Consider the following 19,034-nt stretch of genomic DNA (forward strand, 5'->3'; position numbering starts at 1 on the left):
TGATCTGATAATTGAGGAAGAGTAAACATCAATAATCAATGGTTCTTTAAAAAAAAAGAAAGAAAAATAAGTCACATGAGGGTTTTTCCTCCTTATTAGACAATGAAAATGATATCACTGTTCCCTTACTGCCCGCTGCTGCAGTTTGTGGTGTGCCCACCTACCCCATGTTCGGTGCTCTGCTAGGCACTTTTGATTTTTTTTACCATCACAAATATGCGGAAATATTGCCCTCACTGTTGTGTGATTCCACTTAGATCAAGAAGCTCAGCAAGTGACTGGGCTGGACTCAGGTCTAGCTCACTGCAGGACCTGGGCTTTCCACCCTGGTCTTTTGTTCTCAGATTTTTTATTTAAGAAAGAACATATTGGGGATCCCCCACATTTTCCTACATCATGGTAATAAGGCCACAGAGGTACCAGGAGAATGGATTGTGGTATCACTATTGTGACTGACATTTTAGATTGTTTAGTATTCTGAGACCTTTTAACTTAACGGTGTTTCCTTTAATCCAGGCTGTCGAGCCTGATTGGTGCTTTGGATTGGAATGAACACACGAGCAAGGTCCCCCACACAGCTGTTTTGAAATGTGGAAGTTAGACTTGTTTCCTGGGGAAGGAGATGAGTTGAAGGATGTGAGGAAAGAAGAAGGAAGACCAAATCAGTCAGGCCCAGTGCAGCTTCCTGTGCTCAGGGCCTTGTAGCATCTGATACTGCAGCGGAAACTCCATTCTGATGCTGAAAACCGTAGAAGGCCTCGGCAGTTTGTTTTTAATAGAGGCCTATTTATAATGTGAAAAATTCCTTGTCAGCCTGTGGGGAACTGGAGACTGAGTTACTGAGGACCCTAAAACATAATTTTGGTGTGTGACAGTGTTTTTTTCCCCTAGTAATAGCTAGAAATTATTGACTGCATATTAAGAATAATGTCTGTGATAAGTGCTGTATATACTTTTTAATTCTCATAATGACCCTATTATTATTTCCATTTTACAGACGAGGAACTTGGGAGGTTAGAAACATGTCCAGGGTCATACAGTGAATAAATGAAAGAATTTAGGTTTAATCCAGTTCTTCACTTCTATACTACAAGCCTCTACTTCTTCCCCTCTGATAAAAATGAAAATATTTCTCTTACGTACTTAGTTTGGGAATGAGAGACAGATGTGTAAGTAACCTTGACTTTGGGTAATTAGTTTCAGGCTCATCTCGTCTTACTGTTGGCCCTGTCCACCCACATTTACTCAGCACTTTTATGCATCTAAGAATCGTTTTCTCACTCCTCCTTGCTGTGGAGCTTTTTCTCTTCTTTACCTGTCCCAGGGCCACTGCCCTAACCTTACCTTTAAGTAGTGCTTATATCTGACTCTGGCTTTGTTTGCATTTATTGCCGGGTCCTACCTCCCAGTATTCTAATCCCTCCTTACCACTAATGGAGAACCGTGACAATGGAAAGTGTAAGAGGGCATTGCAAGTTGACCTTGATAAGTCCAGATAATATTAATAATGTTTCTATTATTTCAAAAACAAAAAGCTCTGTATCATCTTTTGTCAGGAAAGCCATCTAGCTGGAGGTCTCAGAGCAGTGTCTACTGGCAACCTTCCCTGAAACAAAAACTGTTCTGTGACTAGGAGAAGTGGAGAGTCCAGCTGAGAGTCAGCGTCAAGGCTGAGTTAGCCTCCACCCCTGCAGGGAAAGTACATTGGATCCCACCCTCAGCCTGGCAGAGGCCACAGCCGCATGCTTGACAGGCACCCTCCACACAGATCTTACCTCTTCATGATCTGCATGAGGAGATGGCGTTTGGAGAGAATGTCCTAAAGTAGAAAAACATTTGCTGCTTTTCTAAAAAGGTTACTCTTTTGCTGCTGGTGAAGTACAAGAAATTATTTTCTCAAATAGATTTTGGGGGAGGAAAAAGAGCTCCAAGTAGACAGAGTTCTTTTTTCATGGTTATTCTATTGCTTCACTTGGAGATGATACTTTATGGGAGAGATGATTTTATACCTTAAAAAAAAGTCATTAAACATTTTACCAATTCTAGAGGGTTTACCACCTGTGGAATTTTTGTGTGATTTAATACATTTGCCCGAAATCTCTGCATTTATTAGAATCTGTGGTTTGAGCATAACCATACTTCAGTGCTCACCCAGGCCCTCTTGCTCTGCGTTGTATGCCTTCAGGGCCCCAAGGGCCTGGAAGTTTTATTCTGTCCCCCTGTCCCTCTCAGCCAAGACATCTAGCAGGTGTATGAAGGCTGATTTCTGGTTGGCTACAAATCTACAAGCATAATGCACCTCACTGTGCTGCCTCCTTCCCCTCCCTGTTCTTCTGCAAACAGGTCTTTAAAGCTCTGTGTTTTGATCTCTCACCTCTGGACCTTTGCTTGTGTTGTTGTGGGCTTCGTCTTTGCCCCACTGACTCTTCCTTAGCCTTAAGATCTCAACTTGAACATCATTTCCTCAGGGAGGCCCTCGCAGAAGCCAACTTAGCTCCCTCTGAAGTTAAAAGCTTCCATGGGATCCTGGACTCCCCTACTGTCACATAAATAATAAAGGGCAGCCAATAATGATTGGCCTCATCAGTGAATTAATTCTTCCCAGGAATCTGCTTCCTGGAAGGAAAAGCCTTAGAAGCCCCATGAGTGAGTTCCCCTACTGACGCCGGAGCCTGCCTTCCTTTCCCCATGGGACGTGGCAGCAGGTTGGAAGAGTTGCTATGTTGCCAAGACTGCCTGAGGTGGGACACGTCCTGGTGTCCCCGCGGCTGTCCTGCTGCCCCTGGCCACCTTCCTCATGTGTTTAGTCAGATTTACACCTCTTCTCGGGACTGAAGAGTTGGCTCTAACCCACCAGAGATTACTCTGGGAAAGGAGGTCACCTACGGACTTTTCTCCTTACTGAGTTTACGTCACAATCTTCAGCTTTCCGTTTTCTGTCAGAAGTTACTTCTTAGTCTTCGCAAGTCATTCAGAAATCGTCTCTTGAATTCAATGCTATAATCTGATGTCTTTGAATTGATCTGTTCCAGAGAGCATCAGCTGGTGTGTGTGTTTGCACCCTCGTGGGTAGTTGTTCACATTAGTTACTTTCCTCCAGCGGCTTGGAGCCACACGTTTTGTGGCATAGTTTGCACTGTGTCATTCTTTCTGTGACAGGTGGCCAATGCTTTGAGTTGTTTCTCTTGACTGTTGATTGATTTCACTGAGCCATTTACCCAGTCCTCCCTTCTGTGACTTTTGACAAGTAGTTATAAGACTGTTAACAATCATGTCTGTCTCAGGTGTCTCAAAATGTCCTTCAGTGACAGTATGTCATTTGAGATCTCAGCTGCAGTGTCGGTGGATGAAGGCAGGCATTTCCGAGTCCTCTCCACATAGGGGTGGAGCTGACTGACCCACTGGAAGCCACAGTTCCCAGGAGGCCCTTCCTGGGAGAAGTCAGGCTTCCTTCTCCAGTCTCCCTTCTTGTGTGACTTCTCTGGTCTGACAGTCACACCTGTCCTGAAGATTTGTGACTTCAACATTGTTCCACTCGGTTCTGGTTAGTGTGTGACTTAGCTGTTAGAAGTGGAGCCAGCAGGGTAACAGGGTCCAGTAATTGTGTTGTGACTGTGATGTTTTCCTTTTGGAATCTTAAAAGTTCACATTTGTATCCACTTCTTAGTCTATCAAGAACGGAAAGTTTCTTCCCAGGATTGGCAAACATAAAGCTACTGTGAGCTTCGGGCAGGGGTCCAGGCCTTTCCAGAAAGCCTCCCTCCCTGGCATGCTGGTAAACACTGCTGGCTCGGAGGGCAGGGGGCTGCCTCGCATTTTATTGTGCGGTTTGCGTCTTTCCCTCACTCTGCTTCTTCTTCCTCCTTCCGTTTATTCCTCTTTTGTGTGAAAATGCTCTTCTGGCAAGCTCAGTGTCTGTTTTGCAGTGAACTTTCAGAGTCTTTTAGGCTGAGCTGTGGGAAGGTCGCTGCCACAAAGGGCAAAATGAGTAGATTCCCAGAGCTGGTTACAGACTGAGGAGGACAGAATGTGCACCTCAGGACAAGTGTGATCCAGACCAAGCCTCCTCTCAGTACTCCCTCAGGCCTCGGGGCTGCTGCTCTCCATGGGCCCCATTATGTGGAACCTCTCACACTCGTGCCCAGGGAGAAGTAAGGGCATTGTTTTATGACTGTAATCATGAGAAATTGGAAATGACTGAAGTAATCTACCTGTCAGTGGAAGAATACTTGAATTAGTTATGGAGCCTCCGTGCATGGACTACTGTGCAACCATAAAACATTAAACTCTGTCTAGAGGTGGTGAATGGAGAGTTGGTCCACATGGTACTGCTCCGTGGACTTACATATTACATGTATTTAAATATGTGTACATACTCACAGAAAATTCTAGAAGGATATACTACAAACTTATGGGTCATGGGAATGGGATTGGAATGAAGTGGGAGAATAGATATTTTGCTTTTTTAGTTTATATATATTTGTAACATTTATTATTTTTGCAATGAATAATGAATTTAGTAATTTTAAAATTAGCCAGTGTGACAGGTAAGGAGCCAATGATATATGAGTATCATTGATCTTGCTATAATATGACTTTCTGTATGGAAGTTCTTTTAAGTTGTGAAGTTCTGAGGGGTCACTGGGCTGTCTCATCATTAGACCAATGCCCTTTTTCACTTTTACATGTGGAGTGAATTACCACCTCTCCTCATCTGTTTCCACCAGTGTCATTGGAAGACACTGAAATAGCATGGGAGTAGTGGCAATTAGATAAATTCATCCTTTTTTTGAGAAGCACAACAGAGTTCTGTAAGGATTGACTTGATGTATTCAAATGTCAGGTTTCCCAGTGTTCTAGTCTGTCACTCCACCTACGTGCCCGTCAGAGTTCCGGGCTCACTGCTTATTAGATAGAAAGGAAAACTATTCCTTATAAAAAAGGAAGTATGAGAATGGTGCTTTGTCATTTTTTTCTTTAATTCATGATACTTGATTTTTGTGAAGAAAGAAGAAATAATTAATACAATGTGAGGCCTTCAAAATATAAATCCATTGATTTCATTTTACTCATATTTTCAATTAAACCTAGATCCCAGATTGCTTTCTTCCAGTTTCCTGGAAGAAAATAAAATTTTTGTTTATACTTTTATTTAATCTGGACTAAATATTTAGACTGTTAGATTATTTCTGTACCTTTCATTTGATAGTTTTATACCATCTGTTTTGGATGTAGATAATCTGATATCTTAATTCCAAGTGCCTTATAGTCCACATTAGTGAAACAGGGATGTACACAGTAGGGAAAACAGCACTTTAATTCTCTTCCTACTTGGACTTCAATTCAAAAATTTAAGTGTTCAGTGGACTTTAGTCCTATTTATGCTTTGATTCTAATCCAGTTCTCTACTCTGAAATTGAGACATGAAAGTTGGATACACCTGTGAAGGCCCAGCTAGCCTGCAGTTTCACACACCTGTAATAATAAGCTTCAATCAAGTCATAGTTTGTTAGTTAAATAAACAATTTGTTTGAAATTCAGTTTGATGATGATGCTGATGATTTTAAAATTTGCTAAAAAATAATTTTGGCTGAAAAAGTTCTGTTAGGTCTTTGGCTAAGACCCACGTGTTGTATCTCTGTCAATTAAACATGCACAGGTTAATTTATAGTCCCTGACATTTTCTCTAATCCTCACCAATGAATACTCCCTGAATGTGGGTGGTGGTTGTTAGGCAGTGTCCGTTCTTCTTTGTGCGACACCACACAGCAAATGCCTGAGTTTTTCTTTGAATATGAAGCATAGAAGAATGGCATGCAAAACATTTTATCTTTTAAAATTTTATCATTTTAAGGGGCTGAGTTTCATCCTCAGCCCTTTTTATTTTTTATTTTTTGGTACAGGAGATTGAACTCAGAGGTACTTAACCATTGAGACACATCCCCAGCCCTTTCTTTGTATTTTATTTAGAGACAGTATCTCACTGAGTTGCTTAGGGCCTTGCTAAGTTGTTGAGGTTGGCTTTGACCTTGTGATCCTTCTGTCTCAGCCTCCCAAGCTGCTGGGATTACTGGCCTGTACCACCACGCCCACCTCCTTTTTTATTTTTTTACTTTGAGAAAGGGTCTTGCTCAGGTGCCCAGGCTGCCTCAAACTTGTGATACTCCTGCCCTAGTCTTGCAAGTAGCTGAGATTGTAGGTATGTGCCATTGCTCCTGGCTTCCATTTTATCTTTTTTGTCATTCATCTGTCTCTTCCCTAGAGTGAGGGGATTCCCCAGACCTAAAGACAGCACCCTGGGGTTATCAGCAACATGTCTGTAAGAATCTGCACACACAGTGAGCCTGATTCTTTGCACTCTGGAACCATGTTTTACCCTCAGTGAACCCTGCGTATGACCCTTGCCCTGCCCTGAGAGGAAGTCACCTTCACAGTGGTTTTGCTTACCAAGGTTTTCTTCTTTATCTTCCAGAGATCTACCTCTCTGCCTCACTATTCCTCCCACTTGAAACATCTCTCCTCTGTCATTTGAAGAATATGAGAATAATTTTATGAGGACATTTTTTATCTTTTCCAAGCCTAGACACTTCCTTTCATCAGGATTTCTGGCCTGGTGATAGTGAGTTATCTCCTAAAATATTAGTATAGTATATTTTGTGGTCTTTGATTTGAGCAAGTCCAGAACTGGAAACTATATAATGCCATTGTGTGAAGATTGCTTTGAAGTTGCCCTCAGAACTCACTAAATCTGCATGTCCTTTTCTGTCCTGGATGGGTTTTCCCAAAATTTAGGTTTCTTTTTCTTTTTCTCTTTTTTAACCTTTTGGTCTCCCCTCCTCCTCTCCTTCAGCCACTACTTAAAATAATAAAGAATAGTTAACTTGTTTTCAAATGCTTCAAGTTCACTGATGGTTTTGGAACTTGTGGGCTAGTTACCTGTTGACCACCAGCCCAAGTTTCCCTGGGGCACACCAGGAATAGGACTGATGTCCAGGGCTTGCTTAGAGTCCCTACAGGCAAGTGGATAAGTGTGATTCTCCATTTCTCTTTCTCAGTGCAATTGCTTCCATCCTGAGGGCCTGGCTTGACCAATGTGCTGAAGATTTCCGAGAGCCCCCCCTCTTCCCTTGCTTAAAGAAACTGCTGGATTATCTCAAACGGATGATGCCAGGCTCTGACCCCGAGAGAAGAGCACAAAATCTTCTTGAGCAGTTTCAGAAGCAAGATGTGGAAACTGACAGTGAGTACATGCTGACTGGCCGAGTGGGAAGCTCTGTGACCCTGAAGGACAAGCTGCTGGGAAGTTGGTGGGGGACATCAAATTACTGAAGAGCTCTTACAGAGTCTTTAAGGTCTAGAGCAAAAAAAAAAAAGGGGGGGGGGAGGGATTCTCAATACCACCAAGTCTGGCTCCATATTTCATAGAATAAACTGGCTCAGAGAAATTAATTTCCTAGGGTTTTTCCATGACCAAGAAGAGAGTTTCCTTGAAGATTCTTTGTCTTCCCTTGCCAGTGTGTGCCATGCTGAAATGGAATATGCTTTTTGTTATCTGCCTGCTGGATCCTTCTATCAAATGTAAACTGATCACAGATAACTACTATCCAGCAGGCAAGGGATTAAATCCAGTACCCTCCTGCTGCCACAAAAGCTAGAGAAGGTGTTTCTCCTTCTATTTAAAAAGTGTGTTACCCTATTGTGTCCCCTGATGTGCAGATGACTGTCGCTTAACATCTCTAATGGCTACATCAGTGGAAGTTTCTGAGGGTGTTTATTCCTATTGGAGGAATTAACCTCCAATTTCCAAGGACAAGGAAGAGCCACTTCTGCAGGTTATGGGGTGCTTAGAACTATTAGGCTTTGAAGAAATTAAGTAAGAGGTTGGAACAGGCTTCAAGGTGATGTTTTATCCCTCCCTCTGGGTGCTGGGTAACGGTTGCTATGGTGGCTGACCCATGTGGAGCTTCTGACAGGAGCCCAATTTCTTCAGTGAGGGAAAGGAAGTGGGTCCTCATCACAGGTGAGGGAAGCAGCTTCAGCTCCAGGGAAAGTACAGTAACCTTAAATTCCACACGGTACCTGATGAAGTTTTTATGTCCAGGACCAGCAAGGGGGAATGCAGTTGCATCATTAGAAGCCAGCTGCCAAAGGCTCTCTATCTCCGATGACTTCATCTGCCGGGAATGCCTGAATACCAGGGGCTCCTCCAGCTGCAACCTAGCTCCCTTCAGGGCCTCCCCACCCCGCTTTGTGCTGAGTGGAAAATGCTGTGTTGGAGCCCAGCCCCCCATCGGGGCTGCCCCTGGCTCCACGCCTAATTGGGGAACCAGTGGGACCAGTCGTTCCTTGTCTCCAGCCCAGGGACTGGAAGACAGAGCTCATTTGGCAGGCCGAGGCAGGGGAGAGGGAGACTGCAAGCAGTCACAAAAGCTTTCAGGCAATCCCCCAAAATGAATCTTTTTCTAAGTTTGGGAAATTTTAATCAAGAAGGCTCTGAACTCTTTTTATTAAGTAGAGGAGTCACTACCGAAAAGCCGTTTTAGGAGCTTGGCTCCCATATGCTTGATTTATCCACTGTCATGCTGGCAAAAGCTACAAGCTTTCCTGTGTTTTTCAAAAGTAATATTATGTGTTAGTTTTTACACACCTCTGGAAGAGAGAGGGAAGCTGCAACAGTGTAGGATGAACTAGGCCCAGAGAGAAGGAACCATAGAATGGTATGTATGAGGACATTCTAGATGCACCAGATTGTGGCAAGTGTTTGTTGAATGAATGATGAGAAGAAGGTCCAGCCTCAGCACATAGACTTCTTAGCTAATGTGGGCCAGCCTCTGCATTGCTTTACATATATTTGGATATATTTATATAGTAGTTGTCAAGAGGAATGAGATACCTTTTGAACCTTTGGTTGAGATCCCAAATTTCTTATTTCTCCACTTAATGAGAGAGTATTAGAGTTGTAGGCAGGAAAAGTGATATATCGAGGTATCTTAGCTCCTCTAGCTTGTACCTTGTTTGTGTCTCAGACTCCAGGGGTAGACAGTGATTCCTGCAACTTTTTCTAGTTATATTTCAACACCATTTCTATCAGGACCTTCAACTCTAGAGTCTGGGACCAATTCTTAAGTCACATCCCTGCCATTAGAGTGGGCAGATACCCTATGGTACCCTGACAAGGAAAGGGCGTAGGATCTACTGTCAGCACCCCTTTTCTCCTAGAAAACAGAAAAAGCCATACCAGCTTGATCCAAGATGTCTAAAATAGCCATTCATTGTATAAAAAAAGAGAAATGGCTTAAAATATATAATCTGGGAAGAGGAGTAACCCTAATTTAAATATCTAAATTTCTGCTAAGATATAACCAAATGCAACTAGATGCAACTAGATTTTCTAGATTTTTTTTTCCCCCCCAAAAAACAAAACAAAAGCAGGTTAAACAGAAAGGAGAGTGAAGAGTGTGAAGGGGAATGAGGCTGGGAAACAACTCCTTTCCCTGGAGAAAGGTCCCAGGGAAGGGAGGCTGGGATGCAAGTCAAACTTCATCTGGTTCCCATCTTTCTGAGGGAGACTGACGTCCTATTTCAGGTCCTAAGCTCTTCAGTTTATTTGGAGCCTTGAGTAGTGATTTTCTCTCTCTTCTTCAGGCTGTGCGCTATGTAATTTGCTAACTGATGGTCTTATCTATAATAAGGCTCAGGGGAATTTAGGGTAAGTCTGTTGTGTTTCATGTACACTTAGCTTTGGGTGGAAGCTGATAGCAGCTACGAACATTTTGAGAATACTGAATTCCTCAGGCTTCATGAGCATTTCTGACACCCAACTGGGCCATCCTACTCCCAAAGCCTGGTCTTCCTTCCTGTCCCAGTCCTAAAGGGATCTGCTTCTAAGTGTCCTAAGAACCAAGATTTGCATAACTGGTGAAGGAACTTGCTGGATCAGTGCTGGAGTTGATCAAGAAGTTTGTGGAGCCTGAGATGAAGTTTCCCTCTGAATACGGGCCCAGCTTTGCTTCTCCAGATTCTATGTATCCTGGCCTAGGAATGATTTGTTATAGTGACACCATGAGGCCTCTGAACTTGATAAAGAATCAGAGAACAAGCAGAGTTTGTTCCATTTTGCTCAGATTTTTTGTGCTAACTCTCCTCTCCCTATGGATTTTCAGAACAGACTTACCCTAATTTTTTTGAAGGCCTAACCCTCTTTTTCCTAAATGAAAGAAGTCCAGTTTGACTCTATAAGCAAAGTCATATCCAGTGGCACCCATTACTGATTTTCCCCCCATATGTGAACAGATGGGCTTCCCAACATCATCTCCTTCAGCTTGGAAGAGGAAGAGGAACTGGAGGGAGGAGGGTCAGCAGAATTCACGGGCTTCTCAGAAGATCTCGTGGCGGAGCAGCTGACCTACATGGATGCAGTACGTCCTCTCTGTGTGTCTCAGATGTGCTTCCACTTAAAATATGGGACAGGGACAGTACTGGTAGCCTGGACAGTCCTTAAGGATAAAGCGGTTGAAGACTTTGAATCCTTGAGAGGCTGTGCCTGTATATGCAGAGTTAAAATGTGACTTGAATCAATCGTTTGAATAATTCAAACCTGGGCTCTTCTTGCAATCCTGTTTGAGGGTGCATTTTACTTGGAGGTCAAGTCACAGAGGGAAATAAGAATTCTAATCCTAATGAAACATAATCTACCCAATCCATGGGTATTTCTCTCCCTTTAGACTCATAAATATTTCAAGAGCTGAACTGTTTATTTGGAGGATTGTAAAGGGGTCAAAGTACAAGTTAGGATAAAATAAATTCATTGAATCCACATGTGACCATATCTGGCAGCTCATTTCCACGTGTGCTTCCTGTACTTTTGAAGCTTGAATATTTTTGCTACACATTTGCTTACGTCAGTTACATTTCAGAGCTCAGTATTAGCTGGTAAATACCAGTTAAAGAAAAGGGGACTATTAGGAATTATCACAATGGTTTTAGCTCTTCTGTACTTACTTTTGAGAAGATAATATATAAATTGGCAAAAAGTTTCCATTTAATGAACATGCAAATAAGGTATCAGAGGTAAATCAGTCTATAATAAGTAAATTCTGGTGTTCGCTCTCTCATGCAAACTTCTAAACATTTTATATTGAATTGTTGCACAAATAAGAATCTGATTTGTTCAACAAAATTTTTTTTTGTTTGCACAACTGATAGCAGGAAAAAATGGAAAACTTCATCATCTTGTTTATTACTTTCAGGAAAAGGCCTGAAAACTAGGCTTTCCATTTCTCTTTCTTCCTTTCACTGTGTAATGTTAAATGGTTTTCCCTATTAAAACAGAGAAAATTCTTAATTTCTTTATTTTAAAGAATTTGAAATGGTGACATTGACAGATATGGCACATGCTGTACTTCTGTGGATCAATTTTCAGGTTCAGATGTTCAGTGAGCATTGTAGACAGTTCATGATCAGAGTGCCCAGAATACACCATGGTTAGGATTTTGAGGTTAAAATAACCTGAACCACTTTTTTTTTTTTTTTTTTTTTTTTTTTTTTTTTTTTTTGATCAGTAGCATAGATCTTACTTGACTTTCCTTGTAAGACAGATAAGTCAAAATGTTTTTGGTGTTTTAAATTATCTTTTGATCATTGTGTTCTATTTGCTCACTTGAGCAGATTTAAAAAGATCATGTAGACTTTTCTGACTCATTACATATATTAATTATTTACTTTTGTCTATTAAAATGGACACCATGAGGCAATTCAAGTAGAAAAATTTTATTTTATTTGTCCGCCCAGGAATACCAATTTACAGATGACTCAGGTGATGTTGTGCTTTGCTGTATGAAATGCCTCTGCTGTCCTTAATGTCAGTCCCTCTTTTGTTCCAGCAACTATTCAAGAGAGTAGTGCCTCACCACTGCCTGGGCTGCATTTGGTCTCAAAGGGATAAGAAGGAAAACAAACATTTGGCTCCTACGATCCGTGCTACCATCTCTCAGTTTAATACCCTCACCAAATGTGTTGTCAGCACCATCCTTGGGGGCAAAGAACTCAAAACCCAGCAGAGAGCCAAAATCATCGAGAAGTGGATTAACATTGCTCATGTAATTGTTTTATTAAAAATATTCTTTGTGTGGTACACACTGGACACTCTTCTATGGCTTTGTCCAGATGGTTTAGCCATGTCACTGCCTGTACGTTAAGGTTCATTGGGTTTCCATTGTTACTGTTGCTATTCCAAAGTAAGAAAATGTTTCTTCTTACCTTGGGGGCTGATTTTATTTTCCCTCTTGAAATAATCAGTTGGTCTCCTACTTTCTTGTTTCTACTCCTGACCCCACAGTGCTGCTTCTCTGGGGCAAGACATTCTGTCTGCTTCTTCCTTTCTATGCACCACAGTCTGAGTATCTCTGGGTCTCTGCACTGTGTTTGGTTGATATAACCCCTAGTTTCTGTTAAACAGATCAGTCTTCATCCCAGTACCTGAAAGTGTTGCCTGTTCTGTAGATTTGAAGAGCTGTTGCCTCCTCACAATCCTGAATCTCTTTCCTGAAGGACTGAGACCTTTATACACAACTCACAGTCTGGGGCCTACCTGAAGCCCTTTCAACTTCAACCTCAAGTTGGAAGGGAGCAGAATATTCCTAGGCCTGAACTGTATCCTGCTGAGTGTCAGAGTCCAAGCTCTTGGGTCAACTGCTTACGTGCTACGTGACCTTCACTCATCAGCCTCTTGTGTTATGACTGAGAAAACGACTGAATTTAGTTGCCCATATACTTTGTGAGCTCTTACTATGTATATGCTACAATACTATGTACTTTAGGGACACAACAGGATAGAATATAAGTGATTTAGTGCTATGGGGGCGAGGGCTTACTGGAATTCACCTCAGCCCGGGCAGTAGAGGATTCAGCCATCTAAGAGCTGTTAACGTGGAGGAGGAGAAATCCCTCCAGATTAGGGTGTTGAAGGAGGGCTTCATGGATGAGGTATGATGTTTGAATTTAGCTTTGAATAATAGGATTTTGGGTATTTAAAGATTTTTAATTTTTTTCTAGACTGAAGAAATCACATAAGCAAAAAAATGATTTTGAAAAATTAATTTTTATGTAGATACCCTAAAGTTTGTATTCTGGACTCTATGGGTCAACCCTCAACCAAAACACATTTTGTTTATATCTCTTTGGATATATTTTTCATTAAGCCCCTGTCTATGGGCCATAAAGCCTAAGTCTTTAACATTCTTTTTTGTTGTTCTTGATTAAAAAGCAAGGACATAATTGTGCCAGAGACTTGGCCTTGTTTTGAGTCTTTAGGTGGTTTACTATTACAGACTTTTTAGCATATGAAAAAAGTGAATAAAAAACATATAAGTTGCAACTTAAATTTCTCGTATTCAAAATTGAGCTTATTTCTCAGCAGACAACTGCAAAAGATGTTGTTCTGATGGAATATGATATTAGCATGGAATTTCTCTTTCTTCAAATGATAAGGAAATTTTTTTTTTGTCATAAATGCCACAGTATTTATAGTGCTCTACATGTCTCAAAAGCCAATGGACAACTGGGTGGGGTAGCATATGCCTGTAATATCCCAGCAGCTCGGGAGGCTGAGGCATGAGGATCCCAAGTTCAAAGTCAGCCTTAGCAATGGCAAGGTGCTAAGCAACTCAGGGGACCCTGTCTCTAAGTAAAATACAAAATAGGGCTGGGGATGTGGCTCAATGATTGAGTGCCCCTGGGTTTAATCCCCGGTACAAAAAAAAAAAAAAAAAAAAGCCAATGGCATATTTACCCACAACCTTCAACCAATTAGAAAGTCTAGAGCAAAAATGTAGCTTCTATGTGTATGGCATAGTTTGGATCAAATAATGCCTTTTGGTCTAAGTTAAATGTAAGTTGTGCATTTGTATGATAATAAGAAATGCAGTTTGAAAATTTGAATTATATCCCAGGTCTCATAGCATAGGAAAAAGAGTCAAGATTCCTTCCTTACCTTTGATGATACATTTTTCTAGCATTGAGTATGTTGTATCTTGAAATTGTGTAGCTTAACTTAATGAAATAATGAAACTCGCAGGCAGTTTCCTGCCAAGATTTATTTTACTTTTCCTGCATTTGTCACAGTTGATTTCTACTGAAAAGATGTTTGAGAAAATGATAATAATTTTACATGCAGAAAATATTTCTGACCTAATCTGAGTATTGTCTTGGACTGGTCTTTAATGCTGCAGTTTTACTTCCATGTCTTGTCTTCTGAAAATGCCTCCTTTTCTAGAAATGGGACCAGATGCCTTTTGTACTACTTTAAACCCTTCATTTTAACCTCTTTGGAAATAATATGTTCCATATGCTTATTACAATTTGCCTGATGTTTCTGTGCCTGCGTTCCTTTATTTATTGCAAGTTTCCTGATTTTTAGAACGTAACTTTTGGGTTCTGAACCTTTGTTGAACTGTGCTCTCACTGGATTGGTTTCCATACTGCAATTTAGAGCTAGCTAGCTTGTTTGCTTGCTGTCTCTCTTTTTCTCTCTTTCTTTCTGTAAGGTAGGAGATATTGAGGCATTTAAAATAGGTGGGCATGACTTTTATAAGACACATTAATATTTACTCTAAAGAAAATGTTTGAGGGCTGTTTGGCATGGTTTCTAGGAGCCAGGTTTTGGCATGATAAATTAGAGAATGCTGTTTATCCTTCAGAGTCAGGATGCACAGTCTTTTATGAATTGATCCTTGAAGAGATTTGCATTGTGCTCCCAACCACTCTGGGACCTCTTGTCCCATATGTTCTGCACAAAGCTAAACGCACACAACGTACTCCATAGAAAATGGCAGGCGTCTTGCACTCCCATGTGCCTGTATCTAAAGCATCTCCTTTGACATAGGTATGGCCCACTCCCTATGTCACCAGCTTCCCCATGGCAACCAACAACAGGGACCCTGTCCCAGGCTGTTTTTCTGTCCTTGCTGTTCATTCAGCAGGCTTGACTCCAAGTTCACCGGCTGCTGATGTTATCTGCATGGTCCTCATGGCTGCTTAAACAGACAGCTCTTCTCCTTACCCAGAAAATGACATCTAGAATGTTCCCTGTTCTTTTGCTGTTTTGTTTTAAAACACTGCCAAAACGAATCTCATTTTAAAAGACCAAGTTATTTTGGAAGCGCTGAAGTACCAAGGTGTTTCTGAATGTTTGTGACTGTGGGACAAGCCAATTTGAAACCAAATGAATGTGTATAAAAATATTCCCCCTTGGCTAAGAGCATAAAAGCCAAAGTTCAACTCGTGGTGAATTTTTATTGCCAAGTTATATACACCTCTCAGGACAAGGGTTGCTCATGAGATGTTTGATACCATCTGAACTCCGAGTGGTTGCTGCCAGTTCACTCTATGGGTCCAAAGGCTACAGTGGTGTTTCATATGTGTTTTCAGAGGATGTGTGCTTTCAGCAGAAGAAAAAGTTGCTTTCTCTAGCACAGTTCTGTAGGCCCACCACCATTTGTGTTTTTACTGGGAAAGCTGGAAGCTATAAAATTGTAACAACAAGGCAAAAATATATTAAAGGGAGAAAAACAAGCATACGGTGCCAAAATCTATAAAGTGTTTCGGTGACTGGGGTGGGAGGAAGGAGCCACTTTTTGATGTTCAGTATTTATACAGCTGCCTGTTTAGTGGTAAGAATTCATAGCAGCTGTGATACCTCTAAAACAGGAAACCACCAACTCACTGGAATATTGATATTTAAATGCCTTTATGTCTCCATCACTCCCCATACAGGAATGTAGAATCCTGAAGAATTTTTCCTCCTTGAGGGCCATCGTTTCAGCATTGCAGTCTAATTCCATCTACCGGTTGAAGAAGACTTGGGCTGCTGTCCCAAAGTAAGTCCCCAAGGCTCTGCTCTTCTTTTCTTTGGCGTGATTAGTTGCTGCAGGAGTGCCACGGGCCTTCACCTTCCAAGCTCATATGATACGAGGAGAGGTTCATATTTGAACTCCTCCGTGTGTTCCAGGAAACGTGCATTTTACTCATAATTATTAGTGAGTTTTGAGGCAGGGCTGCTGCGGGAATCAAACTCATTCTCAAAGTGTGCCAAAGCCAAGATTCTTGGCTGTGGGGCTGATTTGAAGGATGTGCTTATTATCTGCATTTTTAGGGATCAGGTTGTAGAGTGATGAAGTTACAGCAATTTGCCATGACTTCTGGTTATTTTTCAGCCTCGTTCTAAAGCCCTGAGCTATTCCAGGATGTGAGGGATAGCGTGTGCAGTTAGGGCATTCGTTCTTGATGTTCAGGAAGAAACCCTTCCTGGGTACCTAATGGAAGTTATTAACTGGCCATGTTCTTTGTTGTTTTTCTTTCACATTTCTTTGTGCAGCCCTTGAAACAATTGGCAGTGTAATTCCTTTATTATTTTACTCTTACCATCTTCTATTTCCAGAACTTTACTAGAAGACCAGAGGACTTTATGTAAAGGCGGGAAGGTGGGGGTGGGCCATTCTGGTTTCAGACTTAGAGCCTGGGGGTTCTGTCTTGGGTACCAGCCAGGTCAGCTACACTCAGATCTTCCCAAGTTTGAACTAATCGGCCTGTCACACTATATCAGAGAAGAATGAGTAAATGCTTTATAGTCTAGCCGGATAGTCAGTGTTGGTCAGGAGGGGCAGCCCTGGCTCGGGAGCCAGCTGCCCTGGGAGTGTAGTAGATTTGTCTCAGAGTGGACGGCCCAGGTCAGTTTCATTAGTTCAGTCAGAGCTGATTAAGCCCTTGGGGACTGACACCGTTCAAACTTGCAAGAGATCCCCATGAGCAAGACAGAATTTTATAAATTTATGCTGGAAAATAGTACCAGGGTACTCACACTTACTGATAAGCTCATGTTTTCATTCAGGGGATAGTCTACTTGGGAGAAGCTGGCATTGTTTATAGTTCTTTGATTGATAAAAGGAGAAAAATAAAATTGATGATCTTAATGCTTCACCCTACAGAGCTGTGGAAGCTATTACAACTTGGACTCCAAAGCTAGAGTGTTGTTTATAACACCATCATCAGGAGACAGATGGGCAGACAGGCAAGCATTTCAAAGTCCAGTGGAGAGTTCTTGATTACCACTCTTTTCTTGGGTTCTTTCTCTTCTTCATTATTTAATGAAGATGACTCTGTGTGAAAGATTAGTTGATTGATTTTCCTCTGCACATGTATCTCAGGAAAAGTATGGGTTGTGTGGAATCACTAGCTGGTAGTACCTGGTGACATAGGACCAGAATCTGCAGCTTACAATGTCCTCATCCTTACACCCGCTGTAATCACTGCCTCCCACCCACCTGTGGCATCAAAAACAAAGGGGTTCTTGGGTGTTAACACGCAGCCTTCTCTAATTGCAGTGATAGGTAGCCCTGTGCGTTTTTGGTGGTTGACTAATAGGACACTATGGAAAGTCACCTAGTCAGCCTAAGATTCATTCTACAGAAAATTTGAGGTTAATAAACAAGTAAAAACAATAGTGGGCTTGCATCTTAGTCTCCATGGTAGCCAGATGGGAAGGCCCATTCTTCCAGCTGGCTTTTTAAACTATTCTTCAAAAACAAACAATGAAAAATCTTCAAAGCTGAATTCTGTTCTACATGTCTGGTTTGTTTCCTGGTTGGATGGTTGGTGGATGTGGTAGCAGGAATGCTGGAGTGTCAGGCTTCCTTAGAGAAGACCCTTCCACATCAGCTTTGCATGCTGTCCCTTGCTGAATTCATGGAACAGGGTCAAGATTTCTTACTTGGTTGTAACTTTGCTTCTAGACCTTCATATTTCTAGCCTTCCATAGACAGAGGATATTTATTTCTCTTTATTTAGGGCCACATGTAATTAAGTTCTTAACTATTGTCTCAAAATATATATACCTTTTAATAGTTTCCACTATTATAAGAGTAATATTATACTTCTTATAATTAAAAAATGAGTTCTTGATAATGACTTTTTCATGATAGTGAAAATGTTGCAGGTATAAAATATTTTATAACCATCCCCTGCCTTCAGAATTATCCACTCAGTCCCCCTGGAGGGGTGTGGGAGATGAGCAGGAGGTGCATGTACAGGGCAGGAGGCAAGGGCAGGCAGGTGCTTTGCTTGTGTCGCCCACTTACCTTCACAGCTGCCTATAATGGGTGGGAGTATTTCCATTGTACCCATAAGAAAACTGGAGCTCAGCAACCTGTTCAAGATCACTCAGGAAGTAACACCAGAGTTGAGATTTGAAGCTATACCCCCTCCCTACCTGCAGAGCCCATCATGACCCCCAACCCGATTCTATTCTGACTATGAGTAAGAACACTGGCCTATGATTCTGAACATTCAGATTGTGTCCATTTAACTTCCAAATTACTAGTGGAAACTTGGGCAAACCTCTGGCCATGACATCTTCCTATTTAAAATAAGGGGCTTGGCCAAGATTGTGCCTCAGGTCCCTGTGGACTTACTGAAGTGAATGTGTCTCAGTTGAATAACTTGATGCCCCAGTCAAATAATCTTTTTTTTTTTTTTAATAATTCTAACATGGTTAGAAAATATCCCTCACTTCACACAAGTAGCCACATTCATCTTAGAATATAAAAGCCACCTTGCATGAAAAAGTCATTGGCTTCATTTGTGTTCACATTACTCACTGATATTGAGATCGAAACAGTCTTCCATAGCTGTAGGTGCTGAGGACAGTTAGGCCAAAGGTGCTGGGTTTTTAACTCTTTTTTCATTGTTAATATTTTGGGTTTTTAACTCTTTTTTCATTGTTAATATTTTCTTAATCTCTCTTCATAGGGACCGAATGCTGATGTTTGAAGAACTTTCAGATATCTTCTCAGACCATAATAACCATTTGACCAGCCGGGAACTACTGATGAAGGTGAGACTTGTGGTGAGGGCTGGGTAGCACTATTGGAAGTTCTGAATCTCTCCAAGGGAAGAGGAGTTTGGAGCACCTTGAATTCTTTCAGTACAGTAAGAAAGTAGAATTTTTGTGTTCTATGCGTAATCTAGGCAACTTGTGGCTG

At 41.5% G+C, this 19,034-nt stretch overlaps 1 protein-coding gene across 5 annotated transcripts in view; it reads left to right on the forward strand.

The window, feature by feature from the left end:
• Positions 1-19,034, forward strand: part of Rgl1 (ral guanine nucleotide dissociation stimulator like 1) — a 238,894-nt gene that overhangs the window by 188,618 nt on the left and 31,242 nt on the right. For all 5 annotated transcript variants that reach the window (XM_040277558.2, XM_040277560.2, XM_040277559.2 and 2 more), the window contains 5 exons: positions 7,056-7,240; positions 10,294-10,418; positions 11,883-12,098; positions 15,772-15,875; positions 18,802-18,886. In XM_040277558.2, coding sequence (XP_040133492.1) covers positions 7,056-7,240; positions 10,294-10,418; positions 11,883-12,098; positions 15,772-15,875; positions 18,802-18,886 — 715 coding nt within the window. The remainder of the gene's footprint in view (positions 1-7,055; positions 7,241-10,293; positions 10,419-11,882; positions 12,099-15,771; positions 15,876-18,801; positions 18,887-19,034) is intronic.

This window comes from Ictidomys tridecemlineatus, chromosome 10 (assembly GCF_052094955.1).
Source record: "Ictidomys tridecemlineatus isolate mIctTri1 chromosome 10, mIctTri1.hap1, whole genome shotgun sequence".
NCBI classification, from domain to species: domain Eukaryota; kingdom Metazoa; phylum Chordata; class Mammalia; order Rodentia; family Sciuridae; genus Ictidomys; species Ictidomys tridecemlineatus.